This window comes from Leishmania martiniquensis, chromosome 5 (genome assembly GCF_017916325.1).
Source record: "Leishmania martiniquensis isolate LSCM1 chromosome 5, whole genome shotgun sequence".
In the NCBI taxonomy this organism is placed as follows: domain Eukaryota; phylum Euglenozoa; class Kinetoplastea; order Trypanosomatida; family Trypanosomatidae; genus Leishmania; species Leishmania martiniquensis.
The window spans coordinates 338,528-366,096 of record NC_090140.1 but is presented as its reverse complement, the minus strand read 5'-3'; the positions used below and the strand labels follow the sequence as shown (position 1 = coordinate 366,096).

General features: G+C 62.4%; 6 protein-coding genes across 6 annotated transcripts; all 6 read right to left on the bottom strand.

Moving 5' to 3' along the window:
* Nucleotides 1–4,595: 4,595 nt before the first annotated feature.
* LSCM1_07773 (uncharacterized protein) lies at nucleotides 4,596–6,635 on the bottom strand (the record flags this gene model as incomplete). Its single annotated transcript, XM_067325130.1, has 1 exon — nucleotides 4,596–6,635. One exon carries the CDS (start codon nucleotides 6,633–6,635, stop codon nucleotides 4,596–4,598), a length of 2,040 nt encoding a protein of 679 aa, XP_067181335.1.
* Nucleotides 6,636–7,815: 1,180 nt separating this feature from the next.
* On the bottom strand, nucleotides 7,816–10,527 carry LSCM1_07772 (uncharacterized protein; the record flags this gene model as incomplete). The annotated part of the gene is made up of 1 exon (XM_067325129.1): nucleotides 7,816–10,527. One exon carries the CDS (start codon nucleotides 10,525–10,527, stop codon nucleotides 7,816–7,818), a length of 2,712 nt encoding a protein of 903 aa, XP_067181334.1.
* A 942-nt stretch (nucleotides 10,528–11,469) lies between these two features.
* On the bottom strand, nucleotides 11,470–15,171 carry LSCM1_07771 (uncharacterized protein; the record flags this gene model as incomplete). The annotated part of the gene is made up of 1 exon (XM_067325128.1): nucleotides 11,470–15,171. The coding sequence occupies one exon, from the start codon at nucleotides 15,169–15,171 to the stop codon at nucleotides 11,470–11,472; it is 3,702 nt and encodes a 1,233-aa protein (XP_067181333.1).
* A 745-nt stretch (nucleotides 15,172–15,916) lies between these two features.
* LSCM1_07770 (uncharacterized protein) lies at nucleotides 15,917–17,440 on the bottom strand (the record flags this gene model as incomplete). The annotated part of the gene is made up of 1 exon (XM_067325127.1): nucleotides 15,917–17,440. The coding sequence occupies one exon, from the start codon at nucleotides 17,438–17,440 to the stop codon at nucleotides 15,917–15,919; it is 1,524 nt and encodes a 507-aa protein (XP_067181332.1).
* A 1,857-nt stretch (nucleotides 17,441–19,297) lies between these two features.
* LSCM1_07769 (uncharacterized protein) lies at nucleotides 19,298–22,561 on the bottom strand (the record flags this gene model as incomplete). Its single annotated transcript, XM_067325126.1, has 1 exon — nucleotides 19,298–22,561. One exon carries the CDS (start codon nucleotides 22,559–22,561, stop codon nucleotides 19,298–19,300), a length of 3,264 nt encoding a protein of 1,087 aa, XP_067181331.1.
* A 619-nt stretch (nucleotides 22,562–23,180) lies between these two features.
* Nucleotides 23,181–26,285, bottom strand: LSCM1_07768 (uncharacterized protein; the record flags this gene model as incomplete). The annotated part of the gene is made up of 1 exon (XM_067325125.1): nucleotides 23,181–26,285. The coding sequence occupies one exon, from the start codon at nucleotides 26,283–26,285 to the stop codon at nucleotides 23,181–23,183; it is 3,105 nt and encodes a 1,034-aa protein (XP_067181330.1).
* Nucleotides 26,286–27,569: the final 1,284 nt, after the last annotated feature.

The following is a 27,569-nucleotide window of genomic DNA, read 5'->3' as shown; positions in this document are numbered from 1 at the left end:
ACAGGCGCGCAAGGCCCGCTAGCACGTTTTGGGGGGGGGAAACAAGTGTTATGGGTGCGCTGGGGTCGTGGGGTGCGGTATGACTAAAGGGTTTGTGGTAGAGCAGAAACGACCTTTGTGACCTGATTTGTGTTCGGGACGGGTTTGGTGGCCGCGTTGAGTTGTTAAGGGTCTCTGAAAGCGTTGTCTGTATGAATGGTCATATCGAAGGGTAAAAAGAATTTAGCGTGAGAGCCTTCTGACGACATTTTTTTGTTTTTGTTGGACTGCGGTCGGCGTATCCGGGGCTCTCTGCGGTATCCCTGTTGGGGTTGCGCTTCTCGGATCCATTTGTCGACATATACAGCGGGGCAAAAATCGAAAGATATGGGCTCTTTGGCGGCAAGCACTGCCAGGGGTGATGGCTTCTTAAAAGCGGGGTTGTTGCCTTTTTTTCGTCGGAATGCCGGATAAGCTGCCGACCCAGGGCCGTTGGCGTCAGCTGCGGGGTGTTCTTCCCGGCCCAAGTTGATGTGCGCTTTTGAAAAAGTTCGGTGTCGGCAGCGGGGCTGCCGGGGTTTGCGGCGGCACCAAACAGGTTCGCAGGGCTAGGTGCGGTGGCGCCTTTTTTTGGGAGGGTGCAGGGCGGGGGGGGTTCGGGTGGAGCACAAAGGAGCGGAGCACGGCGCTTCGGGCACCCGGGGTTATCAGTGCCTTCGGGACAAATTTAGCCTGTGAGTGCTTCACAAATCGGACGGGATATGGCGTCTTAAAAGCGTGGTCGCGCCCGGGGGTGGGCAGCTAGCGCCTGAGCAAGGCGCAACTGCGAAGAAATGGCGGGAAAAATCATCCGTGACAGGATTCGAACCTGCAACCCTCTGATCCGTAGTCAGATGCTCTTCCATTGAGCCACACGGACTTCAATGAGGAGTGCAGGCACGTTGGTCTTGCACTAAGAAGGGAAAGAGAGTTTGCGCAATAGAGCGTGGGGCCGCCCTAGGAGGCCGGCCGGGTCTTCAGCCGGAGCGTCGCTCTGTAACCTACGGGGGCTATACAGTCGGAGCGGGGAGGACGTGGACCAGTAAGGGTGTCCGGCTGCGTGGACGCGGCGCTCTGCTTGGCAGTGTGTCGGTGCGGCCTGCCCCCCTGCAGAGGGGTGCCGTGGGCCCGCCGTTGAAGCGAGGGAACCGGGTCAGGCCGGCAACGGAACAGCCCACCCCGCGCACGTCCGCCGTTGCAGAATCACGCCGCGGAGCATGTCCGCACTTGAGCCCCACGCATCGCCGCAAAGTCTTTTTCTCGAATGGCCGCTTGTCCTCGATGTGCTTTCCACCGACATGAACGGGATGAGAGGAGGCGAGGCTAAGTCAGCGCGCGGTGGCAGCAGGCGGATCCGCTTGCTGGCGCGACGCGGTTGTGGCAACGCTTCACGGATTCGGCCCTTCCGGACTTCGCGCGGGGATATGGACAACCGACTTCCCCTCCCCTCCCCCCTCTCTCTGGGGGCCTTTCGGGGGTGGGGGCGGTGATGGTACGGATACAAGCAAGAGGGTGTGCGGTGCCGTTTCTATTCCCTGACGCACACACGAGCATATTATATGCACATATATACCGATACCTCCCAGCGTGATCGCTTTCGGCCGCAGGCGACGGAGGCGGGTTCCACTCTACCCGGCCCGTCTCGACCACCGGGGCGGCGCAAAGCAGCGGGTAGCCACGGGAAAATTTTAAGCACTGCCGCGGTGATCACGGAAGACGCTTGCCACACGACGTGCACGGCTTCTACGTGCTCACAGCTCCCGAGATGTACAGGGCGGCAGCGGTCCGTCGCAGCGTCCGCCCGGGCGGCGTTAGAGGCCCCAGGATACGCAAAAGTATATACGCGCGGCCCATACGCTGCTGAGAGATGCTACGGCACAGCGGCCATGGCAGAGGCGCTCGTGAACAACGTCTGTGCTGCGCATGGCCTCGTTCGGCGGTTGGAGCCTCGAAAACGCCACCGGTCGGGCCCATGAAATGGCGTGACCGGCGCTCCATGTGCTACCAGCACGCGGTCAGCTCAAGAGAGGGCGACCCATCTACACATGTACAAGGCGTATCGCAGCGAAGAGGAGCGAGGCTGATATTTGTGGAAGCGGGGCCTACCATACTGCACCACATCTGGGTAGCCGCCCTTGCGACGCCATCAGGCAGAGAGGCGCTGTTGGTGAAAAGAAACGACCAGCCCCTTCGTCTCGGCCAGGAGGAGCATACCTTTTTCCATAAAGGCGCCACTGATGGAGCGGAGACACGCTGCATGACGTCGGGCCCCATCAGGCCGGCAGCGAGGCTACCTATGGCGACGGAAGCGTGCCCCCTCTTACGTGCGGCGGCCTTATTTTTCGGTTTGCCGCTCAAAAAGGATGCCTTTCCAACGACGCAACTCGGCCCGACTCCCCTTCCTCGATCTTCTACGGGCGTACAGAGGCTTGCGCCGTCGCCTGGTCAGAAGTGTGTGTGTGGGGGGGAGAGTGGTGATGGGTCGCCCCCTCCACCGCATCACGCTCCCCCTCCGCGTTCCCGCTCTTCTGCTGACTTCGGCGCACAATCTCATCGTGCATTCCTCGTGGTTAGCACTTCGCTCCAGCTGTATGGTGCGTATGCCGACGAGTCGTATGGGTTCATCAACTACGCGGATGCGCTGGCCGACGGATGGGAGGCCCTGACCAGGTGAAGGGGCGGGCGGGGGGGGTTCAAGCTCCAGCGGGGGGACGGGGAGAAGTCGGGCTCCACAGATAACTTCCTCTCACCCCATGTGAGGGCAGAGGCCCACTCCGCGGAAGTTCTCGAGTCACCGGCAGACGCAATGGAGCATTCGAGCTCGAGCCCCCCCTCCCTTCCGTCGCGGTTGTGGTCGATTGTGAGGCGCGCGTTCCTCCTCGTCACCCTCCACCTTCCACCCTCATCGCACACCTTTCTGTGTTTTCCCTCTCGGCCCCAAATGGTATCGACAAGGCTACTCTGCCTCTTCGCGGCCCGCGTTCCAGGCAGACACTCACGCAGTACCAGATGGCACCCGGTAGCGGGGAAAGGAAGGAGAGAGAAGGGGCCTACTCCCTTGCGCTGCACCTCTTGCCCGATGGTCCGCACGGCTTCGCGACATCAGTAAAGAGCAGCGGCACTGTGCCCCTCCCCCCGGGCGGATGCGGAAAGCGGGGTGAACGTGGCGTGGCGTCGATTACGCACATGCCCTCAAAGCAGAGACACGGATGAGTGCGGAAGCGCTCCTGCGATCCAGCCGGAAGCTCGAGGGAGAAGCGACCGTGTCAGCAGCTCACGCGCCGCCCTTCTTTCCACCCTCCGCTCGAAAAGGGAGGGAGGGTGCGCGGAAGCACCTGAAGCGAGAGGTTCGCCATCGGCAACCAGTCACACACACATATATATAGAGGGACAGTGCGTTGCAGCGCTTCGCTACAAGACGCCGTCTATCAAAGTCAGGAGAGGAAAGGAGGGAAGCGAAGGCTCAAGGTGTTACGTGAAGGGGCCTGAACGTCAACCTCAATAGAGGCGATGTGCATAAGGGAGTGGGGCGGCGCGGGGCGCTCTTTTCTGGTTGCACGCGCGCACGATGTGTTTGACGAACACCGCCACGTCATCTGTGAGCGTGCACCATGTGCGTCGGCTGAGATTCCTTGCGTTTTTCTCTTAATGTCTCTGCTGTGCTCTCCTCCATCATCTCGTCTGAGTTGTCACCACACCACTGCGCGCCCGTGAGCCCCCAATGAGGGTAACACACAAAAAAGGGAGTAAAGCACCACAGCGATCACAGGATGGGCCATGACCGCCCGCCGCCCGCTGCCGATGTACACGCAAACGAATAGAGCGCAGATATACACACACACATATACATATATATATCTATATATATGTATATAAAGGAATGCTGCTCGGCCTCGCCAGCGTGAGATGGGGAGGAGGAGGAGAGGGAGAGGGAGGAGGTGGACGGGAGGGCGACAGGGGGAGGACTGGGGGTGAGTGGGTTAAGGGGTTCTATCCTATTTTCTCACCGGTGATGAGCCATGTCGCAACCGTGTTGGCCGGTGCTGGGGCACGCGGAAGTTACTGAAGAAACGAAATAGCGAAGATCCCTCCATTTGAGAGGGCAAAAATACTTCTGCAATGAAGAGAGGCGGGGGGGGAAGGGAACACAAACTCATCAAACTTCCGGACTGCAGCGCGGCGAGGGGTGTGTGTGTGTGGGAAGAAGAGGGGGGAGAGGCACTAAAGTGCGCGCGTGTGCGCTGCCCCCTCCCTCTCTCTCGGGTCCGCTCTACGCTGTTATCCAGGCGTGATAAGCAACAGCAAAAAAGGGAGGGCAACTAAGAAAAGAGGGGTGCCAATCGAGCGCGCGACGCTCCGAGGGAGTGGACAGCGAGGTGCGTGGATGCACTTACTTGCGAGCGTGTGTGTGTGTGTGCGGGAGAGAGGGAGTGGGGAATGGAGGATGGGGCGAACACCTTTGCCGCGGCGTCAAGCGAAGGTGGGTGATAGCTAAAGCACGCAGGTAAGCGACTGTATGCGTGCTACGCGCCTCGACCTCTCTGCTTTCCTCGGCTATTTGATGCGAGAGGATACTCCTACAGAGGGAACACGCGATGGCGGGTGACGAACGACTCCACCACGCCCTCCACCGAGCCGGCAAACTCCTGCACCTCTACCGTCTCCCCGCTGATGAAGGTGTGTGGCTGGACGTACTGCTTGCGCGGCTTGCGGCGCGCCATGAGGATGTCGCGGTAGCGCACGTACTGGTCGCTCACGGCCGTCAAATTTTCGTAGTAGGCGGTGCCGCGCTTCGCGTTGGCCGTCGCCTTGTTTACGTTAAGGTTCACCAGCAGCTCCCCAACCGCTTGGCGCCCTTCCGTGGCGATGCGCTCGCGGTCAAGTGTGATGAGGATGCCCTCCTCGGCGTCCTCGGTGATGTGCACAATCGGGTTCGGCGCACGCGCCAGGGCCTCGAGGATGCAGAAGCGCGCCCGCATGTGGGCCTGTCGCCACTGCTGCTTCTCCGGCGTGTAGAACTCGAGCCCGACCAGGCCGGCGCGCACCATATTCAGCCAGCATATGTACATGACGTCCTGCTGCTCCTTCGCTGTCTTGAGGTTGAAGATCTCCAAGAGGTCCGGCAGCAAGCAGAGGTACAACGACACCGCCTCGGCGCGGCACTCTTCATACGAGCTGCCGATACCGCCAAACACGCTCGAGTACGTGTCGCCGGGCTTGTACCACGTGGCGACGGGCTGGCCGTTGATGGGGTCCATCGTGTTCTTGTCGAAGTTGAAGGTGCCGTTTCTGTTCTCCGAGAGCAGCTTCCCAGTGCCGTGGCCCAGCAGCTCGTGGATGCCGACGTTCACCGAGGTGGCGGCGAAAATGTTTGTCTTGTACAGTTCCCAGTCCGCCTCTGTGATGTAGTTCAGCTTCTCCTTGAAGGTGAAGGCGTTCACCACGTTGGACAGGTACACGTTCTTGAAGCCGACGGTCTGACGGATGTCGTCGTAGTTGGGAATGTTTATGCCGGCCGGAATGCCACTGCTCGCGAAGCCCAGCACGTCGAGGCTGGTGAAGTCGGGGCTGGAGAAGACGTCCTTCTCGAATGCCCTGCCCCACGGCAGCTGGGCAATGAACTTCTCGCCCTGCGCCACCAACGCGCCGTACATCTTCGACTGTTCCTTGTTCACCACCGCCACAAAGCCCTCCCATTCCGCCCGCACCCCGGAGGGGTCGCGGTACGACTCGATGAAGCCGATGTTCGTCTCCACCGTCGGCCCCACGTCCTTCACCCACTGCTTCTGACTCTCCTTGTGCTCGTCCACGTCGCCATAGAGGAAGTGCTCAATGTAATGGTCCACCATGCGCACCTGCGTTTCGTTCTCCGCGTACGGCCGCGCCTTGCGCAGCTCCGCCACGACGCGAGCCATCTCCTCCTTGTAATCGCCATAGTACATTGCGATAGCACGCCCGTTGAACTCCACCGCCGGCACTATCTTCTCTGTTGCCGCCGCGATGCAGATGACGAGGGTGCCGTCCTCCTCTTTGAACACGCGCGTGTTGACGCCATCCATCTTTTTCGACGTCAGGAAGTCGTTTGCGACGACGGCATCTTCGCGGGTGACCGTTGGGCCGTAGTACCGCGTAAGCCCCTTGGGAGGGAAGTCCAGCGTCAGCTTGTCATCCCCCAAGTCGTAGATTGCGTCCAGCAGCTGCGCCTCCACTGACGGAGACCCCTCTGCGCTCCCCACGATCTTCGCGAAGGTCTCCTTCGGAATGGACGGAATGAATTTGGTGTCGCCAAAGGAGATGTAGTTGCCCATGCTGCAGTAGACCATCGCAAAGTATTCCAGGAACTGATGCACCTCGTCAGCGTCGATGCCGGCCTTGATGCTGTTCTCCTTGAAGGTGTCCAGTGGCTGCGCGCTGAGTACCTTGAAGAAGAGGCGCAGCAGCGGCAGGGACTCGGGACTCGTCTGCTCGGCCACCACCGGGGCCCCGCACCACCCTGCCGCCATCATGTGATGGGCGTAGCTGCGCTGCTTTGGGGTAAGGTCCTTGAAGGCGTTCGCGATGGCCAGGCTGTAGTATGGCACCGCTCGCGGGGTCACGTACAGCGCATGGTGCGACATCTCGGCCCACGGTAGCACACGCAGGGGGAGCTGTTGGGAAGGCGTGCTTGCTTGAGAACGGTGGCGGTGATGGGCAGAGGGACAGCAGTGTTAACGGAGTGCACACACACACAAAAAAAAGAGTAACAGCGGCCAAGAAAAGGAGGACAAACAGCCTGTGACGCGCGATGCCGGCAGGCGCGCAGTGGTGGTGCGGCGCGTATACATCGTCCCCGTCACACGCACCACGCGAGTGTGTGTGTGTGTGGGGGGGGCAGGGTGTGAATAGGCGAGGCGAGGATAGAGGGTGAGGGGCCAGCGCGCACCAGAGGAAAGGGAGAGGGGGAGGGTGCTGACGCGTGAAAGTGCCTCAACCCCATCCCCCCACTCTACATGGGCGCATCTCTACCACAGAAGATGCAGTTCACAACTATACCTACCCTGTCGCGAGCCAAGCAGTGCATGGTGGTTGTGAGGCAGCAGAAGACATCTGATAGAACAATGCAGGCTCGGCCGTCGAGGAACGACTCGTGCCTCGGATCCTCCCCCCTTCCCCCCCAAACTGAGGACAGTGTGTGCGTGTGTGGCGGGGAGGGCGGAGGCCGGGGGAGGGAGGCTCGACTCGGCTGCCCCACTCTCTGCGGGGATTCTGAACCCTCCCTCCCCCCGCCCCATGAGGCACTCCGAGCACTGAGGTGCGGCTCTGCTACGGGGGATGCAGAGAAGGACCTAGCAGGAAGACCGTGGCGCTGTGAAGGTGTGCGCGCCACACGTGCACACACCAATATAGCGACAACAGGGAGGTGGATAAACACCGACGTAAGGTCGGGCTTGCACCTCCTCGATGCACATGCGTACGTGCAGCCAGGTCACACCGTCTGTGGGCACTGTTGCCGGGGGGTGGGTGGGTAGGCATGTGACCAGTGAAGCACGCGAGCTACGAAACGAATGCAGAATCACTCAAAGAGATACAACACACACACACACACACGTATATATATATATATATATATATCCACATACACACACAGACGCGGGGGAGGCGAGGCAGTGCTGGCATGCAGGAGTGATGACCCACGACCAATCCGTCTTGCCGCAGGTATGGGGTGGCTCGTGCTGCCTCCTTCCCTTACTGGGCGCGCCTAAACGTTTCATCGCCCCCCCCACCCGCCACCGTCGCCATCTCGTGCATCCACCTCCTTTATTCCTTACGTGTCCAGTAGTTGCCTAGCTCTAGAACTGTAGACCACAACAGCCCTGCCAGATCTGTTGACGTTCCGTCGTGCACGTTGCTGCCGTCGTCATGTGGCGTGTGCCATGACTTGGGGAACGGGACAGGAATGAGATGCAGCACCCGTTGCGTTCCCAGCCAATGCTTGTGGTCATCATCAGTGACGAAAACGCCTCGGCTACGACGCAGGTCTCCCTGTTGAGACAGGGAGAAGAAGATGTTGTCGTTGATACCTTTTAGGTACCCTTCCGCATCGAAGTCGCTCCTGGAGGCGACCTCCCGGTCGAGCCTCTGGTACCCCCGCAGTTGTTCAAAGTGCTCGACGAACTTGACGCTGTCAGGGGTGCGAGCAACGCTATGCAGCGTGAACATCTCGTGCGGCGCACCGTACATCAGCCACGACCGCGGAAGCGACGCCGCCGAGGGGCGCGTCCGATTGTTTTTCAGGAGCCGGCGCGTGTAGGCCGCGTTGATCGCCTCCACTGCCGTCTGTGGCGAGGGGCCGAGGATGCGGAGAAAGGGGTCTGCCTTCATGCGCGCCTCCGCCTGCGGCGATGCGCTCGCCTCGTGATAGCGCCAGAGGAGCTCCGCCGAAATGGCCGAGCTGTACGTCATCGCGCGATGGCGAAGCTCCTTCTCGCGTTGCGCCAGCCCCGCGTAGAAGATGCCGCTCTGCGTCGGGTACATGTTCTGAAACGACGTCCCTGCCGGCCCCATAAGGTCGTAGAGAGCGAAGAGGTCGACCGAGTCGTAGAGGGACTGCGGTCCGTCAGAGTAGCGGGTCCGCAGCACCGAGGGGGTGTTGCGCCACCGGCGCGCTAGGTGCCGAGACCCATACGTGTTGTCGTCCTTGGACCATTCTTTGTACGCCTCCTCGCCGTCGAAGAAGATGACGGAGATGATGGGCAGGTGTTGAGCCCAGTCGAGCCACATACGCACGTCTACCTCGACCTCGGTCAGGTCGTTTTGCGCCCTCGCCGCACCAAATTTAGCGCGCTCGCCGCCGACGCTGTACGGGCGCGCGAAGAAGTACTGGTACAGGAGCGCATGGTGGGCTGGCGAGAGGAGCGACGCCAGCCGCTCTCGGACTTCAGCCTCCGTCGTGGCGTTTCGAAAAGTGCGCGTGAGTCCGGGGACTACGGCAGCGGCGTCGCCGCCCGCCGCACTGGAGCGCTCGGCCTTGTATGACGCTGTCAGCGCCTCCGCCACATCTGTCAAAACGGCAATGTTCTTAATGGTCCGCAGGAGAAACGCCATCGGGACAGCGGAGTCGCAGGCGCCGAGGAAGGGGAAGTCGGCGAAGTACTTCGAGTCCCAGTGCGAGGCAAGCACCACGTGCTTTATGGGCTGCTGCGCCGTCGGCTCGGCGACCCCCGCGGAGAGGCTCGGCTTCAGCGGCACCCGCGCTCCCTTTGCCTCCGGGTGCAGGGCGACCCGCGTGCCGGGAGCCCCGTGCACCATAGCAGGGCGGTCGTTGAACGGGATGCCGTCCTCTTCCCTCTGCAAGAAGTTTTCCTGCGCGTAAACCGTCTCTCCTGTCATGTTGACTGGGTGGTGCTCGGCTTCGCGTATCCGCTTGTGATGTTCCGCACGGGCGCGCTGGCGGTTCGGCACGCCGCCGACGAACTCGTCGAGTGCGCTCTTCGAGCCCGATGCTGCCGCAGTGGCCTTGCGACGGAACTGCGACCCACCGGGAAACTGAAAGATGAGGTTCTGCAGTTGGACGCGTGAGCTTCCATCGATATGTATGGGAATGTCGACCGTGAAGTTGTCCCAGCTCAGCGACCACCGCCATCCCGGCACATGGCCAGCCACCTCGCCCGGTGGCGAGGCAGCGAGGAGCGGCGCATCTGGCCACGAGGCGGCCGTCTTCTCGAGCAGTTCCTGGGCATGCAGACTGAGGTGCGGTGGCGGTGAGCGGAAGGCGTGCCGTGCGGCGTCGTACCGTCGACGTCCGAGCCCTTCATCAACGAGGTGATGGAGAAGGGCGTCGCGCTTCGTGCCTGCGATGCGAGGTCCGTGGCGCAAAATCGCGTCCATCGCCGCGCGGTAGTATTTCCTCTGCTGCCTTGGTGGGTAGAGAAAGGCGAGGCTGTCGAAGAGGTCGGCGTCGGCGTCGCCGCCGTCGCCGGCGTCCCACGCATGCGCTTCCAGCACATCCTCGGCGACATCGACCGCCGTAGCAGACGCCGCCGCGCGCCTTCCATGCCCCCCCCACGCCTCCAAGACCCTCTTGGTGAGCTGTGGCGTGGCGCGGCGCTGCACTTCCCAGTAGGTGGGGCGGAAGGCGCTCTCTCTCCACGGACGCACGAATGCCTCCTCCTGCTGCTGAACAATGGCGACGTAGGCAGAGTCTTCCTGGAAGGGCTCTTGCATACCCGCCACTGGCGCCGTGCTGGGCGCCTGCGTCGAGTGCGTCGCCGCATGCTCGAGTCGGGTGCTGCTGCCGTTGCTCTTCCACACCAGGTACGCCAGAAGGCCAACAAGGAGGACGAGCGCGATCGTGAGACTGAGCAGGATGCCGACAAGGATGTGCCGAGTGCGGCCTGTTGCCTGAGAGCGCTTCCATCGCAGGGAGAGACAGGGAAGACACCGCTTCAGCAGGGTGTACCAAAGCGGAGTTGTATCTCTTCGAGGCCGCCTCAGGACGCGCTGCCGCGCCGCCAGAGACTGCTGTTGCATGCTATCCAAAGAACTGTGCGCGCGTGCGTGGCCGTGGGTGGATGCGGCCCCGCCTCACCAGTGTGAGCTGCAAAGGGAAGGAGAGGGAGGAGGGTGGTGCGACGGAAGTGAGTGGGTTGAGAGGACACGACAGGTCCGACATGAGAAAGGGGCGGGACACATACAGGCGCGAGCAAGCAACAGGCCCAAAGGCAGAAGATGCGGGCGTTTCGTGCGCCACTTCACATGTTCCCCCCTCTCTCTGCCCGCAGTGTCTCTCTGTGAGCGAGCTGTATCGAGTCCTCGCCACCACTGCTGCCTGATGGGGACCGTGCGTGTGCGTGTCTGTTTGTCTCTCTCTCTTTCTCTCGCGCGCGCGCTCACTCTCATCCTCTGCAAAGACAGTGTGCTCTCCCGCATGGAATTGTGCGCAGGCACTTTAGACTCTCTTCAGCCGTGATCCCTCCGTCGCGCACGTGTACCTAAGGCACCGTGCGTGTATACTTGACTGTACATCCGTGATGGGGTGGCAGGGGAGGGAGGAGAGGGAGGGAGGTGCACATGCGTAGTTCGTCACAGGAGCGTGTGCGTGTAAGCCTGCGCGTCTGTGTACAGCATGGCTCTTGTCGATGCTGCCGTAGGGCGATCACGCCCGGCGACGGCTCGACTCTCTCGCGTCGCTGTAGAGGAGAGCGGCAGATCGTAGATGAAAGAGAGGGCGGCAACGTGGTGGCCACACGGCCAGCAGGTGTGCCCATCCGTCCCTACGGAGACCGCCCCCTCCCCCCATCCGTCACCAGGCAGCGGCAATCCATCAATGTGGGCAGGCATTCGAGGAGGCAGGAAAGTGGGGCTTCGCGAGCGGTGCCATGTGGCGGAATGCAGGTGTGTGTGTGTGTGGGGTGGGTGAGTACGCCGGGCACATCTCTTTGGAGTGCCTCCGGCACGAGAACGTGGGGCACCTCACGGCTGCTCGAAGACGCTGTAGATAAATTCTGCTATTTCGTCCACGTTCTCAAGCTGAAGGGCGTGTATGGGGCGCCACGATCCGCGACCCAGAACATCTTCGTCCTCGCGCCGCATACCGCCGCTAGGGTAATGGTGGCTGTGGTTTGCGGTAGTACTGCCGCTGGGGTGCAGAGGAGAGCTCTGGAAGCTGTCGTCATCCTCTCCCGCCCCTCTGTCGTGCGCGTGGGCGAATCCGGGCGAGGATGCGAGGGCGTGGCCTGGCGTGCCGGGGTGGGCGTCGTTGAAGAGGGTCACCGCCGCCGCCGACACAGCATGCCCATGCCTCCTGTTACGCCGCTCCTGCTTCAGCGCCTCAGGCGTACCAACCGTGACCGCCTCCGAGGAGCTCAGCGGCCGGCCCGTCGTGTCGGACACGGAGTTGGGAGAGCCGAGGAGCGTCGTGCCGGTAGTGTTTGTGTCCGTGAGGGTCGAAGATGTGGCAGCGGCAGCGGCGGGGAGGCCCTCCCGAGAGTGCGCCATCACCTTGCGGTGCGGCCTGCCACCGCGCTCTTCCTCCATCGCCGGAGTCGCGTGAACCCCCACCCGGACTCGCACCGGTATGTGCTCAGCCTTGATTGGAGCACCAGTGACACCACCAAGAGTGGCACGCATGCCGTCTGGCTCGTTCGTCGCCGGCGCGCCATCCTGAGCTCGTCGGCGCAGGGGAACGATTTGCCGTCGCGCCAGCACGCCCTTTGGCAGCGGTGGCGAGAGCGCACTTGCGACGGACGGGGTGGTGTGCAGATCGAAGGAGGGGCTGCTGCTGAGTGGGGTGGGCGAGATCGCCTCCATCTGCGCAAGGGCTTGCTGCAGCTGCGATGGCGACCTGTCCAGGTTCATATGCCCTGACTGGGTTGTGGTGGCGGTGGCAGCGATGCTGTGGCTGAGTTTTTGGCTGGAGGCCGAAGGCGCACCGTGACTGCTGCTGGTTCGAGTGGCAGCGTCGCCTGCACCACCTGAAGTATTGCGCACATACGGTGATGTAATGGCGCCGATGGCGTGCTCGGGGCCCCATCGATTATCCCCATCGAAAAGCCGGGCAACGTTCCCCGACGACGTGGACTGCTTCGGCTGCGACTGCACAGCAAAGTGCTGCCTCTTCATCACAGCAGCATTGCGTCGCCAGTACTCCGCCACGGCCTGCAAGAGCGAGTCGTGCCGACTGACACGGCTCGAGAGCGCATCGATCTCGGCGAGCGTCTGCATCTTCTTCGCCTCGCAACTCGCGATGGCGGTGCGAAGCTCCTGCAGGATCACGCGTGGGTCCTGCTGACCATCCCCCGCCGCCTCGACCGCAGCAGCACTGGCAGACGCGCCAGCGCGTGCCTTGCCCTCGGAGCGCCGCCGATTCTGCTTCGTCCTCTCCGCCGGTGCGCTTCTGTGCCGCCGCGGCCGTGGCTGTGCAGCGGACACAGCTTCTGTCGCCGCCGGCGTTGCGTGCAGAAGGAGCGAGGCGGCGGTGAGCGCACTCGTCGCCTGCGGCCGCGGCATTGGTGCGGGCGGCAGACCGATCTGTCGCGTGCGCTTCTCCGGAAGGAGGTGGGCGGTGGAGGTGGGAGAGAGGGCCCAAGAGGAGAGAGGCGCCATCGAAGCAGTGCATGAGTCGATCTTGCTAATGCCGGTGGCGCGACTACCGTAAGGGTAGACCCCGTCGCTGTGGATTTGTTCCATCGCGTCTAGAGTGGCGGCCGCGCCCCGGTCAGCGGCGCCCGCGTCGCCGCCTTCGTCCCCTGTCGCGCCTGCGTGCGACGTGGCCTTCAGGGTGAGGATGTCCTTCTCCAGCTGCACATTCTCTAGCAGCACACGTGCCACGGCCTGCTGCAGACGGTACAGCTCCTCAGCCGCTGTAGCCGCGGCGTCGTACTGGCGCTGCATATCAGCCTGCGCCATTGCGCCATCGTGTGAAGCACTGGCCACAAGCCCCTCCAGCTGCGCCGTGGTGAGCAGTTCGCCGTGAGCGCCGCTGTAGGTCGGCGGCAGAACCACGGGCGTGGGTGAAGGCCGCGGCGCACGGCGGCGCTGCCCGCTGCCACATCGATTTCTTTCTTTGTTAGCGCCGTCGCCACGTATACGCGGAGGCGCTGCTGTTGGTGTGGTTGGGACTGCCGTGGCCGTCCCTAGAGCCAGAGCGGGGGGTGCCGCGTGCTGGACATCAAGGTGTGGCGTCCCCCCTGCTGCTGCTACTACTAGCGCAGTGGTGGTGGTGGGTGATGGCAGAGGAGGAGAGGCAGAGAGGGAAGGCGCGCGCTCGGCTGCCGAGGCGGGGGATGCGCGTGGGCTTAGCGGCGGCAGTTTGACCGTGCCTTTGCTGTTGGCGGTGTCGCGGTTGTGTGCGCCCTTTTTGGAGGGACTTTCCTCTGTGGGACTGGCGAGAGGAGACGGACAGGCTGCCCCGCCAGCCCTGTCACACCACCGGCTCGCGTTGCGGTGGGCGGCGAAATGGTTGTCGCTGCTGCTACCCATGAGCTTCACCTTCTCCGCGGCGGGGTGTGCATCGACGGGCGTTCCGCCGGTCCTGAAGGTGGCACACGGCGTGGGAAAGCCAAAGGAATAGTCGCCCTGCGCTCGCTGTGTCTGCTGCGGAAGCGATGCGGTCGACTCTGCCGCCACGTGATCTGCTGCACAACCCGGCAAGGACGATGACGACGACTGCTGCTGCGGTGGCTGTTTTTGGGCACGATCAGCGGTGCCGGGCTTCGCAATAAGCTTTCGCCACGCCGCGGGAGTGCCCAGGGACATGGGCGAAGACGCATCTGTGCTGCACCTTGCGTGTGACGACTTCGTCGGCGGTGTAAGTGCGGGCCTCGAAAAGGAGGGCGGGGGATGCCGCCCCCTCTGCTCTGGCGGTGCCGCGGCGGCGGCCCGCTTTTCATGTACATGGGTTGGCTGCGCTGGCTGCCCGGGAAGGGGTGTGTCCGAGACAGGCGGGGCGGTGGCCGGCACCGGCGATGCCGGCGCCCCGTTTGAGCTGTAGAAGTACCGGAAGCACTGCAGCGCCATCACTGCGGCCTCCTCCTCCTCCTCTCCGCTGAGCACCACTGGCGCTCGAGGTGACGGGCCTGTGGCGCCCTCCAGGGGGTTCCCTTCTCCAGCTGCAGCCTCCTTCGACGGGGAGGCCCGCGGCGGTGGCCCGGTACGGCCGGGCGAGGCAGAGCGCAGAGCCTGCGCAGTGCGGAAGAGCTCCAGCAGTTCCTCAGGGATGTCAGCCGCCGCCGCCGACGTCGAAGGTGACTGCGTCCCCAGGAACGGGCTCCCCTCTAAGCTACATGCGGCATCTAGCGCAGTGTCCTCAACTGCTGCCGCCACTGCAGACGCCCCGCCTCGTGATGCGCCCCTCGAGCGGTACTTCTTTTCTCTTTCATCGCCCGCCACCACTGCGCCCTGACGCCTCTGCTGGCGATGCGCCGACAGCTGCTGAAGCAGAGCCGTCTCCATCGCCTCGATGTCTGCGACCTGCACATCCAGATCTGAATTGAGGGTGCGCTTCCTTCGTAGCTTGCTCGTGATCGCGACCATCTCTGCCGCGCCGCCACCGCAGCTGTTGCGCCCGCCTTCTTGACTGGGGGCGCGGAGACTGAGGTGCGCTACCAAAAGCTTCCTCAGAGCGGAGAAGTAATCCTGCGTGAGGCGCTGGACGCCGCCACACCACGCCTCCATCGACGCGCAAGGTATCTGTGAAGTTAGCCGGCCGCGCATCCGAGACTCCACATGCGTGTGCGTCGGGAACGACAAGGCGCTCGCTGATGTGCTTCTGGCCGCTTCCAACATTGTCCTTGCCGCCGGCTCCGTGCAGATCGTGCGTAAGTGTGTGATGGATGAGTGTATCGGCGGTGACGACGACTTAGCCGAGAGACCGCTCACAAGAGGCTGCAAGGGAAAGCGCGCGCGTGTGTGTAAGCACGACAAAGGGGAGTTGCCGGAGGCACAGTGGTGGGTGATAATGACACGTACGCAGGGGGGAGAGCGATAGGTGGGGTGACGAGCGCACTTCGAACTAGATAACGGAGTGCGCCCCACATGCATCACTGCCACACCCTGGGGGTGGTTGTTGTGGTGGGGTGGTTTGGGGGCAGTGAGCGCCCCCCCCCACACACACTAAACGCCGCAACAGCGCGTGGCCTGGCTAGGCGAATTATTTTGGAGCATAGAGCTGCCTCTCGGCACGAAGAGGAGCTGAGGGTGGGGTGAGGTTGTCGTGTGCGTACGGAGGAGGGAGCCCGTGGAAGCACGGCGAGTGGTGCAGAAGAGGAGGAGCAAGAGAGGCACGTACCATCATCGTGGACGGAAGAGGCGCGAAGAAATATATAAGCATGCAGACACGCAGATAGAGAGAAGAGCAGCTAGAGGGTGAGCACGGCGCAATCCCCTTTCCCCCCAACCACACGCAAGCACAGCCATCATGCTAGACCATTAGTAGTACACAGAGGCCGCGACGTAGCAGGATCAGCACCACAAGGAGGAAGTTGAAGATGATGACCCGATCGAGAATACGTAGCGGAATCGATACTACGATAACATTTATGCCGAAGACGACGCGCTGCGCACGTTCCAATGGCGCCACAGCAGCTGCTGGAGAAGAGACTGGCGACCCCGTGCCGGCTGCCGCACCAGCGTCATCTGCCACCACGGGCGTCATCGATGGCGGCGTATCTCCTGCTACTGCTGCTGTAACCACCGGCTCTCGCGCCGCGGGTTCCGCACGTGCAGCTTCTGCAGCGAGCTCTGCTTCGCTTCGAAGGGCCTCGCACACAGAAGGCTCAAGGGGCATGCCACAGGGACGGGAAGGCTCTGCCTCTCCTAACGCAGCCACCGTCGGCGCTCGCACTAATCGTGTAGCGTTCGCGGCCGTGAAGTCAGCACGCGCGTTAGCGTCTTCGCTCATCGCTCCCTCTTCTTCGATGGGAAAGCCGCTTCTCTCTATGTGTTGGTGCGCCACTGCACTGGACATGTGTGGTGTGTCACGATCAGCTGGTTCGGGTGACTGACACACATCCGCATCGAGTGTTGCCGCTGCGGAAGAGGCGTGCGGACGTGTCTGGGAGGTGGGGGGGCCCGTGCAGTCAGCCACCGCGAGCGCGCCAGCAGCGCCAGGAGTGGGAGGAGGAGGAGTTGTGTCGGATGATGGTGGTGGCAGCGCTTGCGTGCTCTTCGCCGCCTGGATGTTCTCTGGCGCGTCTGGGGCGGCCGCAGCATCGCAGACTCTCCTAACTGCATCCGCAGTAGTGGAAGACGACGGCTGCGCCGGGGAGGCGGGGCCCAGCGGGGGGGCAGCCGACAGTAGCGTTGCATTGGACGCGTCGTTCTGCGGATTCGCGTCCTCGGCATTCGAAGTTGCACTTGCTGCTGTCGCCGCTGCTCTCGGTGGCAGCTTTGGCACCAGCGCCTCTTTCTCAGGCGAGATTTCGGGGTACATCTTCATCTCCGTTTCCCACACGTCCCTCGTGGCCATCCCGCATGTGCTGCACTTGAACGACCACGTCTCCTTCGCCCACTCCACCTTTGTTTCGAGCGGAATCATGCGCTTTGGGAAAGCTCCCAGGCCGAACTCGTCTTCCTGCGCCATGAAATGCCGTAGCGCCGTCAAGGTCAGCGCGATGTCATACGTTGGCTGCCACAGTTCCTTGTGGTAACTGCTAATCGTCGAGCAAATCTTTTCTCGCACGGCGAAGCGGCCGCTGCGGGTGAAGAAGAGGATGTCTGGCGGCTCCAGCGGGTAGGAGCGGGAGAAGATGAGGGCGCCGTGGTAGATGCCGTCTTTGTATGGCAGCGAGTTGTCGTCCCCTCCCGGGCCACGTAACGTGAAGTGCCATTCAAAGATATTGTCCTCCAGCGGCGCGGCGAAGTACTCGCGGACACGGTTCTCAGGCCTCTGAAGGCGACGGTGCTCATTACTGAGCCTCTTGATGGCAGAGGACGCGTACGACATGCGGCGAGAGCGGTGGATCAGATGGGGTGGAACGGGTGAAGAAAAGCTACAGAGACACGCAGGAGAGGGTGTGCGCGTGTTTGGGCCGGATGAGGAGGGTGGTGGTGGTGGTGTGTATGTGTAAGTGTGTGTGTGTGGGGCGGCAGAGTCTGCGAGCGCTTGCCTGTGTATCGGGCCACCCGCAGCGGCGTGCAAATTGTACGAACGTACGTGTGTCCGTACCACCCTTCCCCTTCTTCTGTTTTCCCTTTCGTGGATGCTACACAGCTGCCAGTGGACCCTTTCGCTGCTATCCTCGCGCATGCGTCGAGCAGCGTGTGAGCGACAGTGCATGCAGACAGACAACAGACAACAAAAAGACATCGGGGTAAATGCGGTGATGGGACGAAGGGGGAGAGGACGGAAAAGGGGAGGGGGGGCCCGCATACGTTTAAGACGCGGAGCGGAGATGGCCGAAGTCACTGCCTCTCCATCCTTACCGTGCCACCTGCGACTCTGAGCTTCTCTATTTCTCCCCCCACCGAGACTCGGCGGACGTTGTGCCGCATTACTATCGGAGGGTACACACGCATACACACACACACCCTTACAGATGAATCGCTCTCTCTCTCTCGCTGTGTGTGTATGTGTGGAAGGGCTGATGGCTGACCGCCAAGAGGGGGCGGGTGAGCGCCTGTCACACGCCAAGGAGAACACTGGAGCGAGGGAGGAAGAGGGGCGGTACGTGAGGCAGAGGGGGGGAGGGGAGGGGAAGAAGAGGCGTGGGCCACATGCGTGGAGGGAGCGAAAGGAAACGGCGAACGCGAGTTGGGATGATGCGCGTGACGTGCTCAGTATGGCAACGCCCCGTAGCGGCACCACGGCCATCACCACCACCTTCCCGTTCCTCGTTGTTCACCCTTCTAGAAGCGCCCTCTCCCTCTCCCTCTCCCTCTCCCTCACACACACACACACACATGCGTGCGGTGGCGTAGAATCGACCACGTTGATAGACGGACGCGCCAACAAGACGGGGAGGCCTGCGCCACACAAACAAAGAGAGAGAGGGGAAACGCGTGACACAAAAAAGAGAGCGGCCGTCGCCCCCGTACTTATACATGCGACATACAACCACGGACAAGCACCCCTCGGCTCTCCTGGGAGTAGAGAGAAGTGCGCGCACGTGTGATGACTTGCTCCTCGCACGTAGGGGTGCTTCTCGCTCCCCCTCCCTCTCTCCGACTCACTATCGTTGCCTCCGTTATTTTTCTTCGTCCACCACCACCTCCTCCCCTGCTGTCTGTGACATCTTCCGCGTCATTGTCTCGCATGTACATGTACGCGCTCTTATATGAGAGCCCAGGCGTAGAGAGGGGGAGGGGTGATGGTGCTGGGTAAGCAGAGAGGGTTAGAAGTGAAGGTGGGGGACCGGTGCGCCGCGCGCTTGCAGACATCCAGAGGAGGGGGAGTGCCGAGGGTGTCGCGTGCTCGCCGCCCCAGAGACCTCCCCCCCTTTCCTCACCACACAGACCGCTAGTGTACATCTCAGGGCGCCGGAGCGCGTTGCAGTGAAAATCAAGGAGAGCGAAACATCGAGGGAAGGGCGCGGGTCCGAGCTCACGGGGACCACGCATGGAGAAGAGAGCGAAAGGGCAGGCCCCTCTTGCCTACAGAGGGAGGGAGGGCGGCGGGCGTGGTGCCATACGCGGCGACATTCCACGCGAACGCCACACCGAACAAAGAAAAGGGAACAGAAATAACAGCCAAAAAAGGGGGACTTCGGTGTACAGCGGGAAGTGGGGTGAAGTGCGCGCGCTTTTGTGCGGCCCCTGCGGGGGCATCTCCGGGGTGCACCCCTCACCCCCCCGTCGTTTCGGATCACCGCTTGCTAAATTTGCCTCTCGTAAAAACGGTGTTGCTGATAGTGCCCGCCCTGCTGCGGTCGCCCAGCGCCGTCTTGGAGATGCCTTGCTTGTCGCACTCCTCCGTCGAGTGCAGGCTGGATACGGAGGCCGCTGCGAGGCCGGCGCCAACAGCGGCAGCCGCGGAGGTTGGCTTCGATCCGTGCAAGGAGGGCATCATCGCCTTGGTTGGTGCGAGCGATTCGTCGCCGTCGCCGTCGCCGTTGCTGTCGTCTGTGCGCTGCGGTGGTGGGTAGGTGCAATTCGTGCTACGAAGGGACGGCAGCTGACGACCGTTCTTCCCATCAGAGGCTTTGGAGAGGGCGGCGTCCGCCGCGGTGGGCGGTCGTGGGGAGGAGCCCAGTGACCCGAAAGCCTGCAGTCTCGGTGATGGTGTCGAATTCGTGCCCAAGAGGCCTGCAGCAGCTCCCGTGCAAGCAGACGAGCGTACTGCTAGCGCAGGTGTCGAGACTTCCAGGGCGGTAAACGTCGGGGAAGCGGAGGCGGGGGCGCCTGAGGTGCTCGTGGCCGGCCGTACGCCGATGCCCTCTTCGATGAGCTGCTGGTACTGGAGCAGTTTCTGCGAGCGCTGCTCGGTGCGCCTGGCGAGCTCCTCCTCGGGAGAGACAAAGTTTACGCCCGCCTCGCGAAGCAGCCGCTCCGTCTGCCGGAAGCCCTCCAGCTGACGGCGACTGCGTTGGTCGAGCTGGTCAAGCTCCTTTAGAGCCTCGGCCTTCGCACTCTCCCACTGCCGTTTCGCCTTGCTGAACTCTTTCGCCCTTGGGTTTAGCGCGTCCATTGCAACCTCCTGCTGCAGCGTGTAGTGGTCGACGTTCTTCTGAATTTCTTCGGCGCTGCGCGCCTTCTTGAAGCGCAGGTCACCCAAGGTGAGGTACAGGGTGCGGAACTGCTCCAGTCGGTCCTTGCGGAGAGCCAGCTGCGATTTGCTGAGGTGGCCTCGCAGTACCTCGCAGACGAAGGCCTCAATGTGACGGCAGCTGAACTGCACAGTCCCGCTGTACTGACGGACGCCTTCCACAACCGTCTGCAGGTTGCTCTGCGTTTCGGCGAGTGCGGCTCCCCTGGCATCTGCGAAGCACGCGAAGGCCGCTGCATCCTCCTCCCTCTGCCGCTCGCGGGTGACGCGGCTAATCCAGTCGTCTACGAGGAACCTTTGCGTCTGCTGCAGGTCACTCAGCTGCCTCTCAAGCTGCTCTATCGCACGGTAGCACGCCATCTGCTGATCGCTGTTTGTCTGCCACGCCCTCTTCCACGCGTGGTGGTATGCGGACATGCTGTTGCGCTGTCGGTGACGCGCCTGCGCCACGGCCCGCCGCTTCTCCTTCACCCGCTCCACATCCAAAGACACCTCTGTGAGTTTGCCCGTTGACGTCTCGATCACACTTGTCAGCTGTGCCGTCAGCAGATCGCGCTCCTCCAGCAGCCTCCGCAGCGGCGCGTCGACGCACGCCTCGCCGTATTCAAGCATAGTTGCCTCCAGCTCGTCGTACGGCCCCGCCATCGCCTCCGCCACGGACGTCTGCTCGTAGTAGAGCTCCTCGGATCGCTGCATGTCGCCGTTCGAGATGGCCTCCGCCTGCGCCTGCTGTAGCTCCTCCACGTCGAACTTCATGCGCCGCAGCTTCTCGCGCGTGATTTCAGCCATATCATCTAAGGTACGCTTCGAGAGAAGTTCGCTCAGCTGCCGGAGAAGCGGCTGCGTCCAGACGCTTAGCTGACGTATGAGGGAGATAGGCTGCCCGCCGCATCTGGCGTAGTGCGAGTCACGCGTAAAACGGGTCTGCAGCGCGGTGACGCCGTCCTGCATGTGCTGAATGGCGATAGGTATGTGCTGCCACTTGATATCGTCGACTGCCTCGCCGGTTGCGGCTCTTCTCTTAGCAGGGCCGACGCCCTTGGCAGTGCTACTTGCCTTGCAGTCACCGCTGTGGCTCTCGGCAGTCGCGGCCTCAGCCTCAGCCCTCAGCCGTGCCTCGTAAGCGAAGAGATTACAGTGCTGCAGGGCCGCCAGCCGGTCGCGCACATCCTGCAGCTCTCGCACCACTTCCGCGTCAGCAGTCGGTGCTGGTGCCGCCGTGACATAGGGGTGATAGAAGAGCTTTGCGTATGCCTCCAGAAGGGCCTCGGTGCTCGTCCGCGTCCGCTGCTGCGCTGTGGAAGACGCGAAGGAGGTCAGGGAGCCGCTGAAGCCAGAGTTGTCCTTGTCCTTGGCACTCGCGCCACCCGGCGTCTGAGGGCTGCGGGTGCCGTTGCTGCTACTGCGCGTCTTCGCGCACGCAGTGTCGCGGTTCGACGAGCTGCCGTCATTCTTTTTCTCTGTCTCCGCCGCGCCCTCCTCGATGCCGCGCAGCACAGCGAGATCTCGTGGTGACACTCGCTGCTGCAGCTGTGTGGACAGTCCTGCTACGGCGCTCGGGCTTGCCGGTGCCTGAATTGGCAAGAGCAGCTGGTCGGGAGGAACGCGCAAACTGCAGAAGCGCGTGAAGACGGCGTCGCTGGTGAGTGCTCGGCGCTGGTGCAGCGACGGGGACGCCTTCTGAGGCTCTGCGGCTTGCTCGAGGCTGCCGAGGGCGGGGGGGCTGCTGCCGCCGCTACTGTCATGATCTGCCGAGTTTAAGCTGTTCTGCGGCATCGGCGAGCGCTTTGTCGCTGCTGCCGCCGCCGCTGATTCTGAGCCGCTCCGCTGCTGCCGGGTAACCTTCGTCCTCTTGCCAGCGATCGCAGTCGGCGTAGCCACTGACCCGAGCGTCGGCTCACCCGTCTCGGGGGAGGGGATCAGGTGTACCTCGACGACACGCTGCGAGGTTTCCTCGTACTGCTGCATAAGGTGCCGAACACGTCTTAGGTTGTCGTGCAGCGCTCTGAGTCGCTCAGTGGAGCTTGAAGGCGCTGCTGCCGTCGCACTGGGTGCTGGCACTGATGCCATGGTGCCTGTTGACGTTGCAAGCTCGGCCGGCAACTTTCGCGAGGCCGTGGGCCCGTTCATCTCGCGCGTCGTTTCGAACGGCTGCAGATACGACTGAGCAGAGGCCTGGCTGGTGCCAGTGCTGGCAACAGCGGCACGAATCAGACCTTCCAAAAGCATGAGCTGGGCGTGCGCTGTCGAAAGCTCTGTCGGCGTCTGCAGGGCCGCCGGAACGACCTGTAGGTCAGTCGCCGCACCACCGCTGCCGCCGTCACTGACGCTCGGCGCTGCCTTTGTCCTCCACGGCAGCGGCATCTTGACCAGAACGTACTTGCTGAGATGCAAAGCTGGAGCGTGCGGAAGTACGCGGCAATCAACGGTGTGCTTTTGTGGCGCTCGTGTGTATGCGTATGCGTACGCGTGCGCGTAAGGTCTTGTATGAGGTCTCGTGCGCACGAGGGGTCAAGGGAGCAGCGGCGCAGTAACGTCATGATGAGGGAGGCAAGGGGTAGAGAGGGGGAGGAGAAGCAGATGGAGAAGGCATAGCGTGTGCGCGTGTGTGTAGGTGAGGGAGGGCGGAAGCGTGAGCAGACCTCCTGCAGCCACGTCGTTCCTCGGGACGAGGGAGGTGATAGAGGCACGATAATGGCGGGAGAGACGCTCGGAGGCGATGCCTTCTCCCTGACACACACACACAGACAGACAGACGGTGAGTGGTGCCCCTTCCTCGCTTCCTCCTCTGTATCCTTAGCCAGTTCATTTCTTAGCGTGCGAGGCGGGCCTCCCCCTCGAAGCAGCTCAGAGGGCGTGGAAATGTGCGAGCGTGCGCATGTACAGAGAGCGGCCAGCGGAACGAGGACCAAGAAAGGGGAGGGGGAGCGTGCCCGCTACAGCTATGTGAGGAGGCGTTGAATGCTTCGCACGAGCCTCTCACTCAGAGGCCGCTTACATTCGATGCGTGAGGGCGTGCCGGTCGGTGAGGAAGTCGTCGCGCGGTAAGAGGGCTTCTGCTGGGGTGTTTTGCAGGAAAGACAGCGTCCATCTTGAAGAAAGGCGGCATAAGCACAGCACCGATGAAGTCTTTGCTGTGAAGACTACTCCTCGTCTCAGGGGACGCCTCGACCTTTTCATGTGCCATTTCCGCGGCTGGCGCCGAATACTCACGGTGCCGCTCACGCATCACCTCCTCGGTGTACGCCGTTGGATTGTGGTCGAGGCGCGTAGGCGCTGCAGGGCAATAGTTGCTGTAGTTGTAGAGGCGTGGCCGAGACCGCAGCGGGGGTGTGAGGATGGACGTGCCGGCCGTCCGCACCGACTGCAGGTAGGGGATGGACAGCCAGGTCCGGGGGAACAGGTGCGCCAGCAGGGGGTTTGCCGAAACGTCCAATGACACAAGGCCGACCAGACGCGGGTTAAGCTCCCCAAAGGCTGCCACGCTGTGATCGATGTTGTGCACCGGGCCGACGAAGCTCGAGGAAAAGGCGCTGTCCTCAATGATGGTGGAGAGCTGCCGCGTGGCGGACTGTGCGGCTTCGCTCGCGAGGCCGTTCATGGCATCCGACCAGCGGTAAGGGCTCCACCGTTCGCTTTGGAAGCGGGCGAGCGAGGCCACCTCGGAGAAGTAGTCGGCCAGGTCTTTGTGATGGTTGCGCTGGCCGATCTTCTCCAGCCGACGCAGCACCCGCTGCAGCTCGCTCCCGATCGCCGAGACCGACGCTAGCGACAGCCGCGGCGCGGTCCTAGAGAGGGAGGAGGGCGACACGTTGCGCGCCTCCAGCATACGCATACGGGAGAAGCGGCCCCAGTACGCATCGGAGCGAGGGGTTAATACGCTACCGTCTCCCGCGGGCTGACTGCCACCAGCCCCAGTGCTGCTCTCGTTGCTGCTCGCGCCAGAAACATTTGCAGCGGCGCGGCTTCGCTGCTCATCGTACGCGGACGCGGTGTCGTAGAAATCCGGCAAGTACCCACGCAGCCCCATCTTGGCCAGATTCACAGCGACAAGGGTAAAGGGGATCGTCACGGTAGAGCTTTCGTTGCGCTGCTTGCCGTACCGCAGGCCCCGCGGCGCGGCCTCGGCGATTGTCCGAAGAAGGCGGCGCTGCATCCCGAAGAGAGCCGCCGATGCCGATGATGATGACGACGACGGGCATTCGGCATCGCTGCGGTTGCCGGCGGCCGTTGGCATGGCGGACCCAAAAAATTCTGTCACGATGTTCTGCACATCAATGTCGACGAGCAACGTCGGCTCCGCCAGAAGGAGGTGTGGGTGCTCGTACGCAAACATCTGCTCTGCCCAAACTGACCTCTTCGCGACCGGGGCGGCGCCGCGGCTGGAGCGTGGTGGTGCCGCCGCCGCCGCCCCGTTGGTGCCGGTGGCACCGCGTGATGAGGTGGGAGCTTTCTCCGAGATCATCTCATCCATCGCTGCTGTGTCATCCTTGCGGTCCCACCTGAGCCAGTACGCCGGCGCTGCCGAGGTGAAGAGGCGGTGGGTCAGATGGCGCGTGTGAGACGAGCAGGACGGCGCGACGCAGCGCCGTTGTTCGCAGTTCGGTCCCACGCAGAAAGAGAAGATCTCCTCCACGAAGGCCTGCATGGCCGGGTGGTCGTCGTCGATGAATGCGTTCAGCGGAACGCGGACGACGACGCAGGAGACGCCAGGCCAGTTGCAGTGATCCTGCCCAATCCACACGCTGCGCAGCAGGGGGATGGTGGAGCTGAGGTAGCGGAGGAAATGAAATGTTTCCAATCGCATCGCGTCTGCATGCCGCAACGCGCGCAGATGCAGACGCTGCAGATAAAAGATCAGTGACAGCCGTGCCAGTTCGAAGTTCAGCTGTCGCGCGTGCAGCCCAGGGTTGCCGTCGGCGACATCGTCCGTTACCGTTTCCGGCCGCCGCTTCGAGGCGTAGTCGCGGCTCATGTAGGCTAGCAGCTGATAGCTTCGAACCCGCATCAGACGAAGGTGCTGCATCATCGCGTAGATGGGCAGGCGGTTGTAATATAGCAGCAGTGGGACGCGGAGCTCGAAGCTCCGCACGAAGGTGTTATAGCTCATCAGCTGGCTGCGAACGTGCTTGTCAATGTCGCGGGCCCGACAGGCACTGCATGACCCGCCCGTCATTGCCTGCCGCGTGCGGAAGAAGGCGCGCAGCGCTAATTCGTACGGTGGAGGGTCCTGACCGAGAACCAGGGCGGAGAGTCGCGCTACACCGCGGACGATGGTCGCGATGACTCCACGCTGCGCGTTCACGGACCATGGCGGTTCGTTGCGAGCAGGCGACAGAGAGTCTGCGATGGGGATGGCAGCGTTCAGCCCCTGCTCGTAGCGCGCGTCGGTCGCCTCTGGTGTGCGGCTGGATGGAGGCCACCAGTGTATCTCCCTCAACTCCATGCGACCCACTGCCACCCCTATGCCACTCAGCGCACCCGTCATGAGTGGCCGCCGCGCGTGACGGCTACGCCTGCGGTCGTCGCTGCACACCTTCGACCTTTCATCGACCACGACATCCGCATCTGAAGCGACCGGACCGAGACTAAGGCCGCCGCCCTCTGCGGGGCCACCGGTCCTGGTACCAACGAGACTGACGCCTCCCACACCACCGCCGATCCGGCGGCCGTTGCCACCTAGCCCACTGTAAGATCTCTCACCAGGAGCGCCCATGGGCAGGTCGTATCGCCTGCAGAAGGTGCACTTGAAGTAGAAGAGAAGCACTAGCAGTAGAAGAAGAAGGTAGCGACAGCGTGTCTTGTGCATGCGCACGTAGAGGTGGTACGTGCGCATCAGCTCCAGCGCGTTGGACGAGCTCAGCAGTGCCGTGGAGACCACCGCCATCGATACCGGGGAAGATCCGGCGCCGCCACTAGATCCTGCTGCTTTGAGTGCGGTGACAGCAGATGGGGAGGAAGACGTGGTGAGGGGCACCGAGGCTACGTGCAATGCGTAGGCTATAGGCGACAGCGTCGACTCGGCAGGGCCGCGCCCGCCGCCGCCACCACCACCTCCACCACCACCATTACCGCCCCGGAGCGCCATGTGCCCAGTCGGTGGGGGACGCCTAGAGAAACGGAAAGCAGAGAGAGGGTGGCGGTGGCGGTGTGTGTGTGTGGGGAGGAAGGGAGGGAAGGGAGAAAGAAAGTTGTGCTACGCAAGTCGGGAGAAATGGCGGCTGGAGAGGGCTGTACAAGCGCGCTATCCTCTCCGGCACCAGCGCGAAGAAGAGTGACGTTGAAATCCACCGAAGCCAACGCTGCTCTTGCGAACGTCCGTGCGCGCGCGCGCGTGCAAATTGTGAGCCAAACGATGAAGGTGCGCCATAGGAAGGAAGAAAGGGGATGCGGAGGAGAGAGGGAGTGATGCTGGAGGCGTTCATGAATGGCCAGTTGCCGTCCACACACACACAGGCCAACACACGAAGGATTCAGGTGGAGGGACATCCACCGACAGGCACGCAGAGAGAGAGAGTCATTGCTGATTGCCACCGCATGCAGAAGTGGGATGCTGTGCTAGCGGTGGGGGGGAGTGGTGGTGGTGGTCGCGAGAGGGGGCTCAATCACGCGCAGCAAAGAGCGCGCGCCCATCACAGCCGCCCTCTCCTTCCCGTTTCCACCACTTCTCATCTCTTCACAACGGGCACCTATTCGCTGCGCTCATCACGCACGCCAGCTCTCTTTGCCCCTTTACTTTCGGCGCTCATCATAGAGTGCCGTTGCACGTGCTGTGCCGAGAAGGCTTCCCGTCAACACCTTTGACGCTTGTCCGAGAGAAAAGCGAAGCACTCTCCATCGTATACACAAGTGTGTTGCGCGACACACACACACATACACATACACACATAAATATATACTTGTGTGTGTTTGTGTGTGCGTGCGGTGCTGGGCAGCGAATCTTACGGGACAAGAAAGCATGGCCACCGAAGGAGCAGCAGGAGCTTGGACATGTGCACATGAAGGGGGTGGGGAGCGGCGGCGCCCATATATATATATATGCGGAATTATATCCCGAGCCTATGCACACGCACACACACACAGATATTTATATACATATATACGCATATATATATGTGTGTGTGTGGCGGCCACCGATGAAATGGGAAAGGGATAGCGCGGACAAACACCAACAGAAAAGAGGAGAAAAAACGGCGCAGAAGTCAGGACGGATGAGTCTGTGCACATTAGGCGGTAATGGCGCAAAAGTCGTCGACGCCTGTGCGTGTGTTGGGTGGTGGTGGTGGTGGTGGCGTGCTTCGGTGCAGACGCTGCGCACACCTCGTGATCCCCCCTCCCCTCCCTCTTCCACAGACACGCCTACACCACTCGG